The sequence below is a fragment of the Dermacentor andersoni genome, chromosome 5 (genome assembly GCF_023375885.2).
Source record: "Dermacentor andersoni chromosome 5, qqDerAnde1_hic_scaffold, whole genome shotgun sequence".
Lineage (NCBI taxonomy): Eukaryota > Metazoa > Arthropoda > Arachnida > Ixodida > Ixodidae > Dermacentor > Dermacentor andersoni.
In genome coordinates, this window is record NC_092818.1 from 176,257,426 (window position 1) to 176,280,470 (window position 23,045).

General features: G+C 44.0%; 1 protein-coding gene across 3 annotated transcripts; it reads right to left on the bottom strand.

Moving 5' to 3' along the window:
- Nucleotides 1-11,918: 11,918 nt before the first annotated feature.
- On the bottom strand, nt 11,919-21,379 carry LOC129385159 (uncharacterized). Of its 3 annotated transcripts, XM_072288464.1 has the most exons (5): nt 20,960-21,379; nt 18,542-18,684; nt 17,511-17,579; nt 16,374-16,454; nt 11,919-14,079 (listed from the first exon to the last, which is right to left on the bottom strand). In XM_072288464.1, the coding sequence occupies exons 2-5, from the start codon at nt 18,588-18,590 to the stop codon at nt 13,967-13,969; spliced, it is 312 nt and encodes a 103-aa protein (XP_072144565.1). In that variant the 5' UTR covers nt 18,591-18,684; nt 20,960-21,379; the 3' UTR covers nt 11,919-13,966. The 3 variants fall into 3 exon arrangements, 2 of the variants coding, with proteins under 2 accessions (XP_072144565.1, XP_054927312.1); XM_055071337.2 differs by lacking the exon at nt 20,960-21,379 and having other exon boundaries at nt 18,542-19,014; XR_008612744.2 differs by lacking the exons at nt 18,542-18,684; nt 20,960-21,379 and having other exon boundaries at nt 11,919-14,007; nt 17,511-18,532.
- Nucleotides 21,380-23,045: the final 1,666 nt, after the last annotated feature.

The window sequence follows — 23,045 nt, forward strand, 5'->3', positions numbered from 1 at the left end:
AAGAACACAAACACGGTTGTGCATTTATATTAAGGTGCCCATTAAAGAACCCCAGCTGTTGAAAGTTATTACGGAGTGCCTCCCATAAAGCGCGGCTTCTAATGAGATTGTGATATTAAGAAGCAACATGCAAGGATTAATTTTAATAACAGTGAGGGCCATGGTACATACTGCCTCAAAGCGTCACTCAGTTGCCTGAGCCACAGGCCACCATTGGGCAAATACATCGGGATGGCCAGGATAGTGTAAACAGGGCGCTGAGAGCCTCGCTCGGCCTTGAGCATGGCGTATACACGCTGAAATAAGAAAAAAAAAATCGACCGCAGGTTTATTCACTTCAAAGTTGTCTGCATTGTGTGATATGTATATTAATTCGATACGCGTTTCGACTTCGAATACGAAGACAGGAATAGATTTAGAGAAAAAAGTTGTCTCTGCTTTCTCTGACCTCGAGAAACAGCCGCTCACCTTCAAGACGCTCAACACGCGTTTCAAGTAGTGTGTCCCGAAGTATACGTGTCCAATGTCTACGCAACCGAAGTGCGAGATGTTCCGGTGCGACAGATTAATCAAGTCAGCCTGCACCTTCGATGGGTTGTCTGACAGCGCTTTGCTTATGGGATCCTCAGAACTGGAACAGTAAGGCGTGAGAAACGACACGTGTGCGAATGTGTATATGCTATGCAACCCATGAATGACACATTGCTATTTAGCCAATAGGAAGGTACAAAACCCGTTGAAAGAAATCGCGCTTTGTGGCAGAGCTGTTTTACTCTTGTTACAGTTCTCACTATGCGCGTGCGTGTGCGGAACAAATATGCAGTCTTAGCAACCCTTCAAAGTCTTTATGCATAAAGCTCTTTTAGAAGAGTCGTAGTTGCTCTAGCTTAGTTAGCTAAATGAGTAGAGAATTAATACTGACAACTCAACAACATTCAGCTGAACTGTAGCCTGAAGTGTCGTGTGCGGTCAATTTTGCACTATAAGACTGCTATCTTGGATGCCTTATTAGCAGTATACCAGAAGTTCTCTTTCTCCTTTGTAAAAAAATGACAACTAATACTTCTTGCACGTTACAGCTTCCGACGTTGCTCTATGTTTACTTCGTAAGTGCTGAGGTTTACTTCACAAGTCACGGCAATTGATGCAAATAACCATTGCAGTTTACATTTGCACTCATATAGCTCACGTGCGGCCCTCGCTGAGCCACTTACATTGCCCTATAGCGATGCTCAGGAAGCAGCTACTGGTCTCATTTTGGAATACAGAGAGGCTTAATATACCAGGTTTCTGCAGTGGCAGCGCTACATAATGCTGATGATTACAGCCTACCCCAGATTCCTGCCTTTGTCAAGGTCACGCCGGGACAGACTCCATAGAACAGATGATACAGGGCAGATAAATATGAAACTGAATGTATGATTTCCATTCAAGGCACTTCATTGTACTCACTATTGCTGAAATCAGGAAGGCACCGCGAGCCATATTAACTAGGCAAGTGCATCTTTGCAGGAATTGGCAAGTTCAGTTAACTCTTAGGCATCTGCACTGATGGCAAGTAGAATATTTAGTAAACGTTCTTTTCCTATTGAACAACACCGACCACTCTGAAATCACGCATCTCTATTTTGAACTGTACTCCAAGTTACAGCTATTGTACAGATGTTATACGTATGCAGCTATTCCTATAGTAATGAAGAAAGAAGTTTTCTTTCATACTCATTAAAAATGTAGGAAAATGCCACCCCATACTGTGTCTTGACGTGGTGCGCTGCTAAATCTAGGAAATGATTGAAACTCTCTTTGTAGGGGGCAGCGAGGTCGTAAGTTTTGTCCTTGAAGAACGAATCGTAGAATGTGAAGTCGCACAAGCCGTCGTCCGGGGCTACCAGGCTACGGTTCGTGAAATGGTTGACCGTGCACAGGAGCGTGTGGCCGACCAATGAAGTACCTGACAGAAGAAAAAGAAAACAAGTTGATATATTTATGAGTATTCAGGTCTTCTAATTGTAGAAAAAGACAAATTTTTGTTTTTATGCCAGCCAGTGGGGAAGTTTGACACCCAAAAGCACAAAAATTTAGATTTTGAGACAAATGTACATGAGCTGAGATGAAATTAAGGTGAAACTACACTCTGAAGCTTCTTTCAGCATGCAGGAAGGATACGCATTAAAAATAGCTTAGCCCTCTGTCTCGACCATTATTTCTTTCTTTTCAGTGTACCTACGCTACAAACATAATCTTGGTATTGTTTATGATCGGCCATTCACCCTGCAATGCCAGTCGCTCACGGAGGATGCGGCAATGGTGAACGAGCCGACGGCCTCGTCAGAGTCATCCCCGACTGCGACGATTTATGGCAAGCAGTTGAGCTATGCCAAGAGGGGCTTTGCCGAGAGGGGTGCTGGGGGAGATTGCTTCACCTCAACAGACATCAGCCCAAACTGCCACGTCAGCCCAAATCGCCCGTTTCCCTGTTCGTGCACAGTGATGCGCAAGCTCCCCTCGGAGGAAAACGGGTACCAACTTCCGCCGGATTGGCGGGGCATGATGGCATTCATCTCCTGACGCCTCATTGGGGGAAGGCGACGAGATCAGATCGACGGAGGGGTTAAAAAGAGGAACCGGACGCTTGAAAAAGAGGTCGGCAGCTGGAACTTGAACCTCGTCAGTATTTCTGCATCATTCTTGTACATAATCTAAGATAAACTAGTGCGTTTAAAACGTCTTGGATGTCTGGCCCAGCCTAACGTTCACTCACTCTTCCACGGTGAATGGGCTGACATCCTCGGATCCCCGGTCGCGACAGTAGTGAACATACCAACGAGCCTAAGCTGTCACGACACGAAATTAAAATTGAAGTTCTGTGGAGTAGAGTAGCTGAGTGTCTACATAAGTAAAGAGTAAAGAAGTTGTAATTTCGTTAGCATTATGTTTATTGTGAAGTTTACTGAGCTTGCTAACCTGAAAAATTTACTCGTTCTCTTCACGTTTATCAGCTGGCGAACTCTAAATGTTCATGCTGATCTTCGAAAGTTGGAAACTAAAAATATCACATTGCGAAAACGCCTTATGGGCGTTTAAGTGCAACGATGTCCTTTGGTCATTTGCTATTGTCTTATAACCAATGACATACAAGAGATCCATTCGCATTCTTAAAAAGTTCAATTGGTTATTTTTATGCTTAATTATTACGCTATGTGCGCCCATAATTCCTCCATTCAGCTCGATAACTAGATAGATTTCGTTTCCTGCCATTCCGGGCTCTGCGCCACCTTTTTGTCATCTAGTAGCTGCTCACGTGGTGAACTGGAATCCACGCTTGACAAGTCACAGCACGCCGCGTCAGCCACTCTCCTACATTCTCATAACCTCAGTCTTCATCTTTCTTTAAGTGCCTGCGATGACATTCTCCAAAGAAAATGGTTTAATCAGGCAAAATTGCCGCAACTACACAGCAAATGCGTGCGCGAGTGCCCGCATGTGTGTTTCCATAACAGTAATAATCACTCAATCAATAAATCGAATAATCATAATAATAATAATAATAATAATAATAATAATAATAATAATAATAATAATGCTGATGATGCTAGACAGTTCTTACTCTGGGTAGTCGGTGGCGTTGTTGTCTTTGCTGGCAGATTTGTCGGCAGCGTGGCGGTTTGATTCGGAGCCGAAGCACTGGTTGTTGTCTGCTCAACGGTAATTTGCTGTGCGCTCATAGTTCGCGACAGAGCGGTCAGCGGTGCTTTGGTTGGCGTCGGGTCATAACTTGTTCTCTCCCTCATGGTGACTCGCGAGAGGCTAGTCCCATTAAATAGCGCGGTCGTTCGCGACACATCCGCCCCATTCAACAGGTTGGTAGTGCGGGAAATAATGCTTTTTTCTTCTGAACTGACTTTTTCCCACGCAGCTGTTGTGCTTAATTCACCGGTTGTTAGCAGTGACTGCGGTATCCAGGACGTCAGTACAATACTTAAGGGACTGATGTGCTGGTTCGGTGTCGAGTGTCTGTCGGTTTCCATTCCGCTGGCATTGTCTGCGTTACTTCCAAGCACTACAGTTGATCCAATTGCAAAATATGAATATATCAATACTTTTGTCTTACAATGAAGGGCCTGTATTCACGAAAAGTTCTTACGCTAAAACTGCTTGTAAGGGCAAACATCAGCCAATGCCAACGATGGACATATTATTAATGAAGGCGACTAACCAATGGATAAGACCCTTTGAGAACGTAACGTCTCTTGACTGCGAGCCAAGATTCTCTGGCAGAGCGATGTAACTCATATGGATGGTCGCGACGATGACATTCTCATCCCAAAACCGTTCTAGCAGAAAAGAATTCATCACATAGGTTTAAGAACTGTGCACCCATTTCTTACTCTGTTTAGTCTTATGAGTGCTGATCGTTTGCGAAGGTGTGGTCAGCGGCACGTCGGTTGTCCTCTGAGCATCGCTTGTTCTTGTCCTCAGTGACGCTCGTGAGAGGCTGTTCCCATTTAATGAATCGGTGGTACGGGACACGCTGCTTTCTTCCTTTGAAACGATTGTTCGCCGCGCACCCGTTGTGCTCGGCACACCAGATTTTGGCACCGACTGGGGTTTCCCGGACGTTAGCGCTACATTTGGTGCCGTGCGTCTCTGCTGGGTGGACGTCGAGTGGTTGTCGGCCTCGACCCTAGAAACGCTGTCTGTGTTACTGCCAAGCTTTGAAGCCGGATCGCCTGCGGGATATGAATCAGTAAATACTTTCGCCTTGCGGTCAATATTCTCTGGAAGAGCAATGCAACTCATGTGGACGAAAAGGTAAAACTGCTACGCAGTGTAATGCTTATCACACAATAAAACCTCGTACAGTGTTTTCATTAATTCTTCCGCCTCTTTATTAAACTTGGCACCACGGGAGAAGACTATTTTCATCCAGAGTGAGAAGTAAACGTACCTTTTCCACTCCTTCATATGTCGTGTGCTCGGTTCAGGGCAATATTAAAATTAAGCACAGCCAAATTCCTTGAATGTATTTGGCGTATGTCCTGCTAATCCCTTGTAGGATCGGAACATTTCGAAAGGGGTCTTTATTGTGCGAAAGTAGGTTTGGCCTCCTTTTATTTGTTCACATGCGTGCACCGTATTTTGGTTCGTTTGATAAGAAATCAGCGGCGATGCCGGGCTCACTAGGTCGTTAGTTTTTTTGTGCAGCATAACCTTGCCATCGGTGCTTCGAAGTGAACATTTCTGAACGTAAGAAGTATAGTAAAACATGACCACAGCGTTTTAAACTGCTTGCAAGCTCACTTGCCGCGAAAGACAGCTTGAAGAAAGTCACCAGGAGGAACAGCATTGCAAACAGAGTCAACGCGACGCCACCCCTCCAACGATTTGACGATCCTGCAAAAAAGTATGTTAACCAGTATTAGACACGCGCTTTGGAAGCCTAAATAGGTACGGAAGAAGCCTAAAAGCAGTGAAGAAGAAACTAGGAATCAGATATATGCGTTAAGAGACAAAGCCCGCAATATCATTACTAATATAGATAAGATAGTTCAAGTGGCTGAGGAGTTCTATGGAGCTTTATACAGTACCAGTGGCAGCCACGACGATAACGGAAGAGGGAATAGTCTAGATGAATTTGACATCTCACAAGTAACGCCGGAAGAAGTAAAGAAAACCTTGGGAGCTATGCAAAGGGGGAAGGCAGCTGGGGTGGATCAGGTAACAGCAGATTTGTTGAAGGATGGTGGGCAGATTGTTCTAGAAAAACTGGCCACCCTGTATACGCAATGCCTTATGACCTCGAGCGTACTGGAATACTGGAAGAACGCCAACATAATCTTAATCCGTAAGAAAGGGGACGCCAAAGACTTGAAAATTATAGACCGATCTGCTTACTGTCCATACTGTCCTTACTGGCCTACAAAGTGTTTACTAAGGTAATCGGGAATTGAATCAGGAACACCTCAGACTTCTGTCAAACAAAGGATTAGGCAGGATTTCGTAAAGGCTACTCAAGAATAAACCATATTCACACTATCAATCAGGTGATAGACAAATGTGCGGAATATAACCAACCCTTATATATAGCTTTCATTGATTACGAGAAAGCGCTTGATTCAGTCGAAACCTGAGCAGTCATGCAGGCGTTACGGAATCGGCGTGTAGACGAGCCGTATGTAAAAATACTGAAAGATTTCTATACGGGCTCCACAGTCACCGTAGTCCTCCATAAAGAAAGCAACACAATCCCAATAAAGAAGGGCGTCAGGCAGGGAGATACGATCTTTCCAACGCTATTCACAGCGTGTTGGCAGGAGGTATTCAAAGACCTGGATTGGGAAGAATTGGCGATAAGAGTTAATGGAGAATACCTTAGTAACTTGCGATCCGCTGATGATATTGCCTTGCTTAGTAACTCAGGTGACCAATTGCAACGCATACTCACTGACCTGGAGAGGCAAAGCAGAATGGTGGGTCTAAACATTATCTGCAGAAAACTAAAGTAACGTTTAAAAGTCTCGGAAGAGACCAGCAGTTTACGATAGGTAGCGAGCTAGGCACTAGAAGTGGTAAGGGAATACATCTACTTAGGGCAAGTAGTGACCGCGGATCCGGATGATGAGATTGAAATAATCAGAAGAATAAGAATGGGCTGGGGTGCGTTTGGTAGTCCTTCTCAGATCATGAACAGCAGCTTGCCATTATCCCTCAAGAGAAAAGTGTATAACAGCTGTGTGTTACCAGTACTCACTTACGGGGCAGAAACCTGGAGGTTAACGAAAAGGGTTCTATTTAAATTGAGGACGACGCAACGAGCTATGGAAACAAGAATAATGGGCGTAACGTTAAGGGATAAGAAGAGAGCAAATAGTGTGAGGTTTAGTTGAAATCAAGAAAAAGAAATGGGCATGGGCAGGACATGTAATGAGGAGGGAAGATAACCGATGGTCATTAAGGGTTACGGACTGGATTCCAAGGGAAGGGAAGCGTAGCAGGGGGCGGCAGAAAGTTAGGTGGGCGGATGAGATTAAGAAGTTTGCAGGGACAACATGGCCACAATTAGCGCATGACCGGGGTAGTTGGAGAAGTATGGGAGAGGCCTTTGCCTTGCAGTAGTCGTAACCAGGCTGATGATGATGATGATGATAATGACACAGGCGCTTTAAACTGTCTTAAAGTTTCAATAAGCGAAACAACCGAGAAATCGTCCTTCAACAGAATAGCCCACTTACAGCTCCTTCCATAGCTGAGCCTCAAAAAAATCTGTCACACCGCGATTGCTAAGTGATTATTCATACAAACATGGGAGCGTATACGCATATATTGCGTATAACGGACGACAACCATCCTAAATTATCACATCATATGTCCTTTCCTGCGAGCGCCATATAGAAATATTCAGACACGGTAATCAGCAACATTAAGGATTGAAGCATTGTAAGTGCTTGCCTTTGGCCTTTTCTTGCTGCTTAAGTGGTTCTAGCTTCTGTTATGGGGCGAATAAGGATGGCTGTTTACTACGAATAGGCATCCTTCTGCCCGTTATGTCACACTTGAAGCCAAGATATAAGGAAAATAGTTGACAGAAAATCCAGAAAGTACTGTCGGGCAGTATTAAAAAAAATACTGAGGCTTTACGTGCGAAACCAAGTTACAATTATGAGGCACGCCGTATTGGGGAACTACGGGTTGATTTTGCCAACCTGGGGTTCTTTGACTTGAACCCAATGCAGGTACACAGGCCATTTTGCGTGTCGCCCCCATCGAAATGCGGTCGCCGCGCCCAGGTATACGATCCCACGACCTCGGGCTTCGCAGCGCAATGCCAAAGCCACTACACTACCATGGTAAGTCTGTCTGGCAGTATCCGTGCATATTTAGTAGGTAACGTATTCAACTGTAACGTCTACACACTCTTTTTCCGGCTCATTGTCTTCGATTTGTATTGTTTAAAAATGATATTTATGTACTCACCTGAAATCCCCCCCTATGTAATGCCCAGTAGGGCCTTTAGGGTATTGAAATAAATAAATAAAAATTCGAAACAGCTAAAGCAATCACACATTTAAAAAATATATTAATTTTCAGAATAACTGCTATCATGCTAGTTAAATTTTTAGGCACATTCTGCATCTTCTTTGACCTCAGAACACGGTAAGTTAAATCATTTGCATCGCGGTATGGCTCTCACGTGGACGACCGCCGTTATCCTATTTTCGCATAATACAGCGAACCGCAATCTCAACGATGTCAAAAGTCGTCAAGGATTCGAAGGCAGTTGGACGCGCTGTGTAACACTGCCCAGCTACAAATCATCTCAACTTTCGTTCAGAGCATCCATTGTTGAAACTCCCTGTTTTCAGGAACATCTGGTTACTATTCGCAAAGCTCTAGGGATAGTCTCCCAAGGAGGCGTAGTTTTGCGCTGAACATACAGCACTGCGTTACATCTTCGTGCTTAAAAGACAGTGGTCACAATTTATGAAATGCAATTGTTGCCACGTCTAACCTAGCATGCGCCGCCAGAACTAAGGATCGCATTGAGCCCGCAGGTCAGACCGCGTACCTTAAATTATTCACTCTAAAAACTAAGGGAGTGCCGGGCACTCTCTTTGAGGGAGTAGTTGCTTGTCCCATATTTCACTCTCTTTTCGAGAGTAGATCGACCCTCTTTGAGAGAGAGTAGGTCAACTCCTCCTGACAGAGTTTTGTTACTCCACCGCAAGGGATTGCTAGTACTCTTCCGCAGAGTGATAATACTCTTCCCACAGGGAGTGCTAGTACTCTTCCGCAGAGTGCTAATACTCTCCCCGCAGGGTTAATAGTACACCGCCAGACCGAGTACTTCTACTCCCCCAAACAGAGTGCTTGTACTCCTTCAGAACAGAGTGCTAGTACTCTTCCCAATACCCTCTTAGCCAAGTCCTGGTCACGTATGCAGGCAGGAAATCTGATCAAATTAGGGCCGCTGATATACTGTTCCCTAGGCGGCTCCTCAGAGACACTGGCCCGATTCCAAGCGGCCTTCAGAATAGGCGTGAGCAAAGTTATGCAGGATTTTAAAGTCATTTTTTCGTGGCTATTTGCTGCCTACCGTGAGGCGTACTGCTCTGAAGCGGCCTATGTGTATGCGTCACGAACGCCACTGAGGAGAAAAAAAAGCGAATTAACACTTAATCTGCAAATATCTTCGCAAATTTCACAACCAGAAGTCACACAATCTAATTAGAATACAATTGTCAGGGGAATCACATACTTATCAAGAATCACAATGCTCTATACATCATGTGAATTCGAACCCGCGTACACTCGCATTTGTACAATTGAAAACACACATCATAACCATTACACCACGGCGCCGACACGCGCAGTAGAGTTCTTTTAGAGGTTATATATATACCGAACGTATTTGATGAATCGGCTGTGGTGGGTGGGGTTTCTCTGCAGTGTGCTGTGCTGTTGTGTACTGGAATGCGTGTGCGTTTGCATCATTTCCATTCCTTGCTACGACTAACGAAGGAAGACAACGTAGACGACAACGTGAGAACTATTCACGGCTTGTCGTCACCGCAGGAAAATAACAAATGTGCCGTTCAGCTCATGGTCGAGTGCTTCTCCAGTCCATGTTCTCCAAAATACGCGGATACAAAGTATTGCGCCAACCATCCACGTATGTGAATTTAATTCGCGCGTATACTGGTGAGCAACTGCGACGCCAGTACCAGGCATTTCGACGTGCCTCACGCTGCCGTGTAGGCGTTCTTTTCAAGTGCATTAGTTTAGAGTTTGGTTCAGTCCGCTGTGAGCTGTTGTCCTGCAATAGCAGCGGATCGTTAGCGTTTTGAAGCGCATGCATTCCAGCATTTGGAGACTGCTTATGCAGATAGCCGCGTCAAATGCATTGGCACGCATGTTTAAATGACTAATGTGTCCACTTGTTACGCGTGCACTGCTCGTATCCTGTGGCAGTGCTCGTTCTAAAAGCTTCGAAGACCATCTACACTCATGCGTGTGTTCAATTTATATATGCACAGGATGGACTTGCCGGCTAGTTGGTTGAGCATTTTAGAAGAAACAGCGCAACACAAGGACAACGCAAAAACATGCCACACCACGAAGCGCTGGTGTGGTTGATGCTTTTTTTCGTCCTTGTGTTTGCGCTGTTTCTTCTTCCACGATACACGCACACCACAGGTACGCGAAAGTTTAGGAGCATAAGTGGTTAACTCTGTTTTCCCCGTTTTCTCTCAGTGTCAATGGCACAGTGCGTTGCCCGGAATTGTGCACGCTTACCCCCATATGCAGAAATGCATCATAACTTGAAGCCCATGCTTGACTTGATCTAAACGACGCAAGTCGTGAACGCACCAAAAGAAAGGCAGTGAGCGTCTTGGGGGACGTTCGCACCAGGCGTCGTTTATATCAAGTCAAGCATGAGCTTTGTATTAAGATACATTTCTGAATACGGGGCTAGACATCTGCTTCTTCCAGAAAATGTCGAAGAAACGCCCGCCAAAACCAGGCACATTCGCAAACTTAACTAGGCAATACGAAGCTCCATAGAAAAAAAGAAGAGTGGTATTAAAAGCTTTCAGTATTTTTCTTTACTCCAAAATAGTTGCGCTCTCGTGGCTTCACTGTACAGAGATAGTGCAGCGTTAGCTAGAAAGCATGAATTTCCTAACTCCATGCCAAAATAAGCTTGTAAAATTATTTAGGTGCTAGAATCCAGGGTTTGTAGCGATCCTTGAAAATCCTTTATTTCTAAAATGCCATTTTCAAGGCAATGAAAACCCTTGAATTTTTAGAAGTACTGGAAAGTCCTTAAACTTGTACACTTGGCTAGACTTAGCAGACATTGCCAAGCGCTTTTTTTCCCTTCTGCGACACTCTTTCGCATGTCACAGAAAATTGTCTCTGGAGGTAATAGAAGGAAAGCGACATCCTTAAAGTTGAAATTACAAAGGAGCTGCAGATACCAGTTTTATGCACATGGAACCGGCGACAAATGTGCTTGGAGGAGCAGAAGCAGGAAGCTCAACAGTTGAGGCATTCGAAGAGAAGCCGTGAAGAGAAAATTGAGAGCGACAGACACAATAAAAAGAAATTAGAAATGACTATTGCTTATTTGATGGTGAAAAAAGCTGAGGCAACAGGTGACATCACATACACTGTCAAACCAAACAGTATTCAAAAACTGCAAACGTTGCAGGTCCAAGTAGTTAATTGTGCTATTGCAGAAAAACTGAGCGCTTTCTTGAAATGCTTCCTTGTGTGCGTTTAGTGGTGGGCGGTGAAAGGCAAATTAGCAGTCTTTCAAATGTTTGAAATCATTGAAATGCGATTTGTTTTGTTTTCTTTTGTTTGCATTAAAGTTAACGGTGTTCTTGAACAAGTTATTGCCTGTCCAAACTACTACACACATTGCACGAGGTCCTTGAAGTTACTGTGTCGGGGCCTCGAAAGTCCTTGAAAACCATTGAATTTTTTTCTTCAATATTGCAACGAACCCAGTAGAACAATTGTCATGGAGTAAAAACCTTGGCTGAACAGGGAACGCAGAGCACAGGAAGACTAGAAATGCAGTAGTAGGCATGGAGGGCCCTGAAAAAAATGTGCCACATCCGCTCGTCTGCCTTATGTTTCTGCACCGACTGTCGCATTTTTAATAGAAGTGCACTTTCTGTTCTACTCCAATAAACGCAACATTACGAACTCCAGTGTGGGGCAGTCCTTCAGCCAGTGTAGAACTTTTTCTGTACATCCGAGTCAGCTCTGTCATTTTTCCAGCATTGTAGTACAAGATTTGTTAAACTGGTTTAGCAGAATATGAGCAGTATACTCTTAAATTAGCTGTTTATTTGTATGCACAAGTTCAGGTCCTCAGTTTGGTTGCATGACAAATTGCCATACCTCAATAGATACAAGAAACAATTTTATTACAGTTTAATAAAATCCAAACAGTAATAATCACAACAATATAATGACATACATTTCTTTTGGTACGTATACAGCCCATGTCTTGGCAGTGTATAAATTCAACTATACACCGCAAGTACTGTGTCCTGACCACTATTATTCACATGTGTAAAACCATCACAGCAATTCAACAAATATCACAGTAATTAGTGACATACACTTTGTAACTGCTTTACATGAGCATAATGTATACAAATGGTCCCTTTGTACCTACACATGACTAGTGCCACCCGAGTACTATTACTCACAGGTGTAAAACCAACAAAGCAGTTCTTTAAAAGATATCGCAGCGCTTAGTGACGTACATGCTGTAACTCCCTTGTAGAAACTTAATACAAACACGTGAGGACACAGAAAGCTAGCAGTGGGCATACATGGGAATATCACCGCCTCAATACTAATTCACAAGTGTAAAACCAACCAAGCAGTTCTTTAAAGAATATCACAATGCTTAGTGACATACATTTTCTAACTAGCTTATATAAGCTTTATACAAACATGAGAACATACACAAAGCTAGCGGTGCACCCGCATAGAAGTGCGGCCATCTGAACACGATTATTTGCAAGTGTAAGCTCAACAGAACAGTTCGTTATAGTGACGCACATTTTGTAACTGCCTTATACAAGCTTAGTGCAAGCACAAGAATACAGAAAAATATAAATTAGAAACTTGCTCTATGCATACACAAACAGATCAACACAAATGGTAAACACCGCTTTGAAGACAAATGTGACTGTGGCAAAGCGCAGTGCTGTGCTGGTTGAAATTGCCACCCACAAAAGTATTGAGCAATGCTTAAACCACAGGCAATAAAGTGCTGAAAGACTGCGTCTCTAACGTAACTATTTTAATTCAAATTTCTTGAATATAGGGCTCGCTTGCAGATAAGGCATCTGAACCAACTGACCTGATTTTACACCTGCTACATGCATACAATGCACTCAGATATAACTGGTAATAATAATTATAAAAGGCATTTAAAAACTTGATAGTATGATGAAGATGCATGACTAGAAAAGTTCTGTCCCCCTCGTACTTGTTAAAAAGGTGTAAGTACGACACATGTTCTTTTTTTCCTCAATTTTTGCATTAATGGACAGCTGGGAACCTCGAACCGACACAAAAAAAAAGATACTGCTATGTTAATAGTGTTATGAATAATTTTTTGTGAAAGCTTTTTTACAGACAAGTTGCAGTCTCGTTTCTGGAGGTTGAGCTGTACCTTGCAAAATAACTTGAAAAGTGGTCACATGGGAGCATGACACTATATCATAATGTTAGTTTCAGTTGACTCTCTTGCCCTACAAGTCGCTGCTCACTGTGGCCAGTGATGCAACAGCAGTGTCTGTGTGATTTTCATCACACTTCTGTCCTATGCCATTCTTACCAGAGTTGGCAGCACATAGATACCCAAATTTCGATAGTGTTGCTTTCTCAGGTGGTTGCTTTTGATTTGCTCAATATCAGTTGGCACTTCACCTGCATCAAACTTCTTTTTTACCTCTTCAACAACAACATCAACAACAATCTTATGACACCTGTGTTGTCCTTCTAGTTGCCTACAAAGACCAGTCAATCTAGCAACAACACTGACAGTCTCTACTATCTTGTAATGGGGGAGAGGTGTGTCCCACCATGTGTTCCACATTGTTGTCACTATGTGGGCTGGCTGGGGAGGCAACAACTGTAATATGTTTGCATTTGCATATATTAAAGTGATGCTTGTACTGTGTTATAACACCTAACTTAGTCTTGCACTTGCTGCACAATAACACTGGCTCACAGTCGTGGTGAAAAGCTTTTGTATGTTGAGCAAATGAGTTGTATCCACTACAAAAAAAGTCAGTGATAGCACACATGTTGCTCTACCAGGCCTGGTGTGGTTCCTTCTGACACTGCTGCTGATGCTGACGCGCTGCTGCTTGCCTCGTACACTGTTGCAGCTGCAGTAGACATGGCAGTCTCTGTATCTATTGCTGCCGTGTCATCTGTCATGGTAACTTCCAAGTGGTATCGGGCTCACTTCTGCAACAGAGATGTTGTTTGCCCCATGAGGGCTCTCATGATCAGGGCCAATAATTTCGTAGGCATTGTCTCCTGCATCGAAGAACCAATAAGAACAGCACGAATTAATAAACATAGCTCTAAAAAGTACGGACATCAAGACTTAACCACAAGCTTTGCACATAAGTGACCGGGCTTAATGAATAATACTTGCAGGAGGAGTTACACAATTGTTTGTGTATATTACAGTAAAGCCTCATCAGAAGATATTTAAGAGGCACGGGAAACATGTCTCTCGAAACCAAAAATTTTGAGACACTGAGTAGCCAGACTAGATCACTTTATTATGCATCATCACTAAAGTATGTTTTAATACATCTGAAGGAATAAATGCTCAGGGTGGCTTAAAGGGCCCCTAAACCACTTCTCGACATTTTTTGAACATTTCAAGTAAACCCGCGTATCGAAATCAGAATGCCGTCACGATCGACGAAGCCAAATGCCAGAGTGCGTAGCACTGCCGGAGCACCACAACATGAAGAATATGACCCCGTGCGCCTCTCTGGATCTATCCTGCACCCCCAAGTTTGTCCTGACGTCACCAGGCTGTCTCTGATGATGTCACCAGTTCCCGGTGCTGTCGATTGGTTGAACGAAAGTGTACGACTGCTGGCAAGGCCTGCAAGCAAATACACACACTCCTTCCTCGTCGCGTTGCGCGCGATGCCATTGTGGGCAGCCAATGGGGTCAAAGAACAAACGCCAACAGAAGGGTCTGCCTATGAGGCTCTTCAACACGAGTCACGATACAGTTCCGTTGTATTAGCGCCACCCCTCGCAGGACGACGGGCCAGCGCGGCAGCAACAGAGCTCATTGGTGTTGGCCTGTCCCGTAACATTTGGAGGTGTACTAGGCAAGGAAAAGACGATACTGTCCTTATGGTGTGTACCAGATGAAAGAGTGAAATGAGTGGGGACTACTTTTCGATAATCAAACACACGTAGCTCCACTATTACTGCACCGTTTCGAAAAATTCTCGTGGCTACCTGTTCATTGCCTTATTGTGTAGAACTGCAACACCGCGACTAAATTTCAACCTCGGTGGTTTAGGGGCCCTTTAAAGAAGACATTCACAGCTTTTTAGTGACTGTAGATTGTGTTAGCTTCCTTCCCAACTTCTGGAATTTAAACACTTCACTTTGCAAGCCTTGTTGCTCGCAGTACCTTTGAGGTGCTCTTAGGCGCTCGTCAGCTTCAACTGCCGACACTTTCTGCCCTGCACTGTCCTCGTTGCCCTCCTTTTCTGGTTCATGCTAAAAGAGACATGCGCGATTGACTTGTGTAAGGATTGCGTGATCTTTACGCCCTTCGGAGCACACAAGGTGCACAAAGTGAATGTGTCTGGGTTGTGTCCCTTCGAAGTAGTGAATACTTAAAAAGTCATCCTTAGTAACAAAGGTGTCTCTTGTATACAGTATTGTTAACGTGGCAAACATAGGAAAACCAACCAAACCATTTTCAGATGTCTCTTACAACCAAGTGCATCTTGTAATGAGATTCTACTGTACTGAATATTTTTCAACTATGGATCATATGCATGTACATATAGTCACAAAGACATGTTGTGTGGAATGGCGAATCGGGAAACAGTTCGTACTCTTACTTTTTGTCCCTAACATAAGCAGCTGATAACAATATGATAAAAAAGCAGGCAATGAGGCTAGAATGGAACATAATCCTTCAGCTCTAAACAGTTTTTTGGGCCCACATCATTCCCTCATATGACATAAGGAAACAACTTGATAGCAGTAATGGCTGCATGTGATCTGAGTTGATTGAAACAAACTATACGTAAGGTTGTCTGGATGTAATTTTATCAGAGTGCTTTTTAGATGTCCTGCTGGTGATCCTGGCTGCGCGATGCTTCTCATGCTTTTTGGCACGATTCCTTTTTTTCCACTCCACTTTTTTTTCAGATTTTCTCCCCTTTCCCTTCCCCCTTGTGTAAAATAGCACACTTGAAGTATCAAATCTGTTGAACTAACGTGTGTATCAAACCTGTTAACATGTGTGCTTCTCTGTGGTCTGTGTTGTATTTTTGCGCTGCACAATTCAATTCAAGATGAAAGATGGAACGTCCCTGCCTTTAGTTTGTGTGTGTGTGTGTCTCTCTCATGTTTTGAAATATATGTACATTCAGGAGTGCCTGCATGCCCTTCTCTCCTGCTCCAGTGACGAAAAGGAGAGCCTGTTTATGTACCATAGTAAAAAATTCAAAGGTTTTCGCTGTGCCCATTACATCCCTTATCATATGGATCTGTCACAATACAGTAGCAGTGGTCCATAATACTAGCCCATCCCAACATAATTATAAATTAACACATACCGACACGCTGCGAAACAGCTGTTGCAAAGCCGCTGGTGAAGGCAATTTCCGCAGCACTGCAGTGGTACAGCCGAGTTCCACCTGTATAGTGACAAATCCATATGCGTGTTAGCAACTCAGTAGTTGCTGATGATTTCATAAGCTTTACACTACACAATAAAGTAATCTAGACAACTTTGTTGGAACAAATGCAAATAATTAGGACACCACTTAAACACTAACACGATTAATTGCCCCCAATCTCTCACTCACTAAGGGATAATACTACTGAAACATCGGTGGAGAGCTCAGATTAACACAGCCCATAAAGGACAAGCGTTCTTTGAGGAAAACAGCTATAACAGCGGTTAGTTTTCTTGATCATTTTATGTGGTAGCTTTGATTTAAATGTCATGCAGTACTATAAAATACGAAGTGCCGCATTTCTAGCAGCAGAAGGCGTCGTCAGGCTCATGGTACAACAGATTTTTGCACTGTTTGTCAGTGAGCCGACACATACAAAGAAAACCGAATTCACACATACATATACAGTGTCAAGTGCACTTCTCCTTCTGAAAACGCAGCCACCAGTTCCAATGTTGCTGAAAGGAAAGGTTATATAAAGTGTGAGACTGCATGGAACTGCCACTTATGACTGTATATGTATGGTCTGCTGATTGCAGAGGTAGTCACATGCTATTTCTAGTCTCTTTTAGAAGCATTACTAAAGAATAAATTAAAATCTATTCATAAGTCACGAATTTCATGCATCCACAGTTTGGCTAAATAACCTGCGAGAAAAAGACATGTTTCCCTGGAATAGCAACCTTTTTTCCTGCTGCAAAACATTCCTTCGAATTAATGAAATAACTTTACAGCGTCATAATGCGTTTCTCGCAACTACTTGCCGGCAGTGGTGAGTTAGTGTTTATATCCGACTCATTGGGCGACAATACTGCCAAACACAAATGCTTCACGAACACGAGAACACGTCCCTCGCAGAGAATAGCAACCATATATGCCTCTGTGAGACATGATTGCACCTTTGTGGTCAAAATGTACATTAGAACGACATCACCATCTCAGTAAAAAAAAAAAGCCTCCGTACAAGGCAGCCGCCTACTGCATAATGTAAAATTGCAACTGATGTCCACTTACTGGTGGCCTGTGTTTGAGTCACTTTTGGCAGTTGACTGGGTGCTGAGAAATGCACGTGCTGGGTTGTCCCTGCAAGGCATACAGGGTTATGTCAAATGTTGAAAATATATATATGCCGGCATTTCATCAGTCGCAAAACAAACGAGTGAACTAATAAACAACTGTAATGTAAACAGAGTACACATCATAATATAGGCTGTCAACTGTTAATGCATTACGCAAAAAACCTAATGCATAGGAAAGACTATATGTATACACACGAAGCTGACACACAATTTAATTCGCTCTAGGTTTTTCCGTGCAGTATATTCAAATTATTATGTCTCGTGGTTAGAGCAAAATTAGTGTAAATTACGAACTAAATTATCTACCCTGGAAACTTTTCTTCAATATGCACCTGTGCGCGCTTCGAACGAGTAGCGTTGTAAAATTTACGTACATGGCATTTAACATAGTTGCTGAACACTGATTTCCTTTGCCCTGTGTCGTGTACAGTGAGCTACATATATCTGCCCCCCCCCCCTTTTGTACTAGCCATACTGCGCGCCACTGCACCTATACGCACGTCAATAAACCTCACGACACAGAAATAAAAAAAGCGCCAATCACCCATGCCTGCATGTTGTAGTGGGCCTAACCTAACCAAGCATGGGCTGTTGCTTTTTATAGTAAACAAAGGCACCGTGCTCATTGCAAGTATGTATCATGTCGCTAAGCAAATATGCAATTTCATTGTACCACTATTTTTTATCACATGGATATATCTGTTGAGAGGCAAGACAAAAAGCAGACTCTTCTCAGAACTAATCAGCTTTCTTAAAACACATTTTTAACTTTTCAATGACACTTGCTGCTATGTGTTTGTCTCCAGAGAGCATACTTGATTTAACTTTCCAATCAGAGACATTACATAAATATACCATGTTAAGATGACTGCCTGGAGCACGTGAGAATTTTCATCTTCGTGTAACATACTGTATCTTGATTTTGTTGACATTTGGTCAAATGGTACACCCAATATACCCACATACTAGTTTTCTTGTCCAAATAACATGCCAATGTATTTTGATTTTTTGGCATTGGCTCCTCTGCACTACGTGAAGTCGCGCTGCACTGGCTTTTTCACATCCTCGTGTCCTTGCAGCCGCCTTCTTGCGTTATATAAAGTGGGTGCCTGAAAAATATCGTATGCAAAAGTCAACACAAGGGCATGGTGCAAAACAACATCAAGACAGTCAAGGCCATGGCAATAAAAAAGTCTTAGCTCTTAGTCTTCCTAGTGAAATGCATGCAAAACATCCAAATGACTGCAACAGTCAACTGCTAAACTAACTTCAATTTTTACATTTAAGCAAAAAAACAAATAAACCACAGTTCATCCTTGTTTTTCATGAATGTTAGAATACTCCTGCTAATGAATAGAATATTGGTCATTTTCAGACGTCATAGGTCTGTCATGAGTCTGGTGTATCGCAAACACCACTTGTGACACATCCTAAGCACCTGCCCAGTGTGCCCCCCCCCCCCCCCCCCGCACCATCCCTGGTTGTGCCACTGCTGAAGCCATAATTTGAGGATTATAGCTGCAAACACGATGCTCAGTAGGGATGAAAATATTGTCCTTCAGCTCAATGGATATATGGATGTGCCTATAAAAAAAGGGCAACAAGGCTTGTTATGGCAAGCTTACCCACATTTCAATACTAACAAGTTCACTGCGGCCTGCATCTAAGCTTACTAAAAGGCATGAACTTATTTTCATGCATGAGGTGCGCAGTGGAGTTCATTTTTGACAGACCCGACTACTGCTGCAGTTTGAAATCTAGCATTTTACATTCTTGTAGGCATGTAAAAGTTGCAGTTAAACCGCAGTTATTAGTTCATTACACCAACCTATTGTTCTGTGTACGACAGACTGGTAACACGGAATTAAAGCAACATTTTATTTTGATATTTTATTTCTCTACTAAAAATATTCAAGCGATAAACACATCTTGATCTGCCATGCTATAGCAAAATGCACACATTACGCTTGTAACCCCCAGAGGAAGGCTGATTTAGCTGTTCATATGACATAACTCTGCCACGCCAACTCATATTAGCAAATGCACAGGCATGTCCAAAACAATAGGCGTATGCAAAGCGCCCCTGCAATTGTAATTCCACACAGCAGCCGTTATATTCGATGCCGATGCGTAACTAGGTGCTCGACAATTCACCGAGTTCGTAGACATAAGCATCCTTTCAGTTTCGCACCGTGCACGAAAACCGCAACAGGAGACAAAACCAGACCTATAATCACACCATTTCAACATGAGCAAAAACAGTTCGGTCTTAGGGATAAACACTGTGAGAGCGATTTAGTGCGCGACGGCGACGTGCGACGGCTTCAAGCGACGGCCCGTTTTGTCGCTCGAACAGATGGCTCGGTTCTGGAAATCTAGAAATCGTCGCTCGTCGCCCAGAAGTGCTATGAGCGACTAGCCAATAGCGCGAAGCCGGAACTGGATGTACATACATCGCTCAAATACTACCGATTGTCGCGCGGAACGAGCAAATGATTCAATTTTTATACGTGCAAGGATAAGAACGTACTGCAAGACCACCGGAAATATTTTATGCTACTTTTTATAGTAAAATACATCAACGTAAATTACTAAAGCACGCGTCACGCGTGACTGCAGCCCTCATGCCGGCAACACCGGGGAGGCGTCGATCAAAATCGTCGCTCGCACGGAGTACGACTTGTAGGCGACGAGCGAACGCGACAGCCATCTCCGTCGCGTCGCTTGTAGCTGCCGCGCGCAAGATCGCTTATATGGGGGTTTATACTTTTTTCAGCATAAAACATGGATTCCTCATGCGTTTTCAGTAAGTTCAAGATAACGCGCCCAACTGACCTCTTGCAGCATGCAGCTGAATGCCTGCGGCAAAGTTTCTAACTAGCACTGGTGCTGCACGTAACTTCAGTGGTCGCAGATTCCCCCTGCGCGAGACACCGTCAAGCGCGCGGTTTATTTATAAAAAAAAAGCATGCTGCCAGCAAAATGACGCCTTCTGTTATGTGATTCCTTAGTTCAACAGCGTTCCGTACACAGTAGACTGCCAAACTGAATAAATTCAAACACACAAAACGCACGCTAATCACGCTCCGCATAGGCTCGGAATCACGGGCTGGTGAACTAACCATTTTGAGCGTCCTCTCGCCTGGCGTCTTATTGAACATACCATAGTTCTGGCAGCGTTTGCGATCTTTAAAGCTCTTACGGACAACGGCAAAGTGATAAAATCACATGCAGTTATCGCGACGACTGGCTTTTTCGATTGACATCGAGAGACAGCGCGTGCGCCTAGTCCTTTGTCAATCGCGTCGGCTAAGCGCAGCGACGACTTCCTGGCGATAGCATGACATATACGGAGAATGTGCACCTAAGTTAGAATTCACTTACCGTGGAGGATTTGTTCTTATATCCAAGGCATGACGAACGACTGTCGTGTTTTCGTGGCGGCGCGAGATGGCTGACACACGATCTCCCTCGGCTGGCCTTTGCTCGCTGGACGGATCTTCTTTCTCCAGTGCTGTGTTGTTCCGCGATCGTGAGCGCGCGCGCGCGCGGTGGAGCCACTCCGAGTGAAAAAGTAGAGCGCTCGCTACGCGTTCCTTTGAACTGCGGCGGCCTGTTCTCTTGGAAGCAAAACGATGTGTTCTTTGCTCAGCGTGCATGAATGATACATTGCCATGTTCGGGGCCAGCCACCTACAGTTGAAGCAGAAGATTACGCTACGTTTTGTTTTCTATTGCCGCAAGAGTCTCTCTTTTCTATTGTCGCAAGAGTCTTTTTACTCTCTCTCTCTGAAGGGGAGAGTGAAAAGCACATTTCACTCTCTCCTTGGTGACAGAGTGAACAATGCATTTCACTCTCCTCGACATTTTGCGAGAGTAAAACGACGCTTTGAAGAATGAACCGGCAGCTTCACTCCTGCGATACCCTCCCTAGTTTTTAGAGTGTTGGGACCGCTTTGTAGGATTGTGCTACGTGATATTGGCGGCCTGCCTGTTGTAAAGGCTGAGAGCAGTGTGCAGGTGTCTTGTGGGTGGTTTCACCTGTTTATTCAAAGATGCCACATTAACACCACCGCAGTTGAACAACAACAAAAAAAAAAAGCTCCTGTCTCTACAGGACACAACTACCACTACGGTGCTTGCCGCAATTTCATTTCTCAATTTTTTTCTTGGTGATCTAGGAACACAAGATTATGATTTTAATTTATCTCATAATTCCGCAGAAACATTTATCAAGGCATGCGCTATGTGCAAGAGCAGAGCGCGCAACGCAGCGAAAGTGGAAGAGGCACAAGAGAGCTCGCCTTCTTTGCGACTCAAGATCACGAAGAATGCGAGTAGTAGTCCGAATAGCAACACGATGATTGCCGGTGGCAGTAACGTCGTCCAGATGCCTTGTGATGACCTGCAAAGACAATGATTATGGGTGGGCTGAAAATGGGTGGGCTTACTGCAGTGCCGTAGAGTAGTATAATAGAGTCGGAAGGATTTCTGCAGTGTAGCGTACGGTGTACGTTCTTATTTAACTTCATGGGAACCATACAAGAACTGCTTTCATATTAATGTGAGCATCTGGATAGAAAGGTACACGGAGCAAATAGGCGAAAAGTGCGGAAATTTGCCAAGACTAACCATTAACTTGTAACTGAAGATTTTGCTATTAGTACTTGTTTGGGGGGGATATATGCAAAATTTTAGAGGAGAAGACAACAACAAACTAAGATGACAGAAAGGAAGAGGACTACACATGTCAAATTCGGTAGTGCCTATATGTGCGCGACACTACGCTACTTCTGCCCAGCACACGTTCATCTGAAGAAAGGTCAAACTCCGCTTGTGATGCGAACATATGCGAGCACTAGAGAGTGATAACTAACGTAGTTCTTAGCAGGAGAAAGCCTTGGTGTAAAAGTGCTTAGTAATTAATTTTTTGAAACGACCACATTTAAACACAGCTACGAAAAAGTGCTGCGTCCCAATTGACTTGTGTAGCCGATGAACTTGCTGCGTTCCGGAATTCGTAGAGCGAGAATCATATTTCCGATATTTACGAAATCGTGTTATCGAGACAAGCTATTTATCTATCGAGCTTTTTTTCGAGCCCAGATCCTAGCGCGCGTTCCTGAGGGGGGATGAAAGACGCGAGGAGAAAAGTGGAGAGGAGGGTGCAGCGTGACCAGGAGGAGGAAGGCGGAGGAGAGTGCGGCGATAGGGTGAAGAGGAAAGCGGAGTGCCAGCACGACCAGGCATGCGGCCAGCGCGGAAACAAAGTGCTGGTATGGGCTTCGGTCCCACTGCGCATGCGCTACTTCGCCTGCCGCATCGCCACCGCAAAGAATGCGCTCTGCGCGAGCCACTCGTTCCTGTGTTCACGCTTTCTTTCTGAATAATGAGCGACGCAGCCGGTAGAAATGCTTCGTCAGCCGCTGCTGCTAAACGAACTGCCGGAGCAGCTCACTTAGTAATCGTCG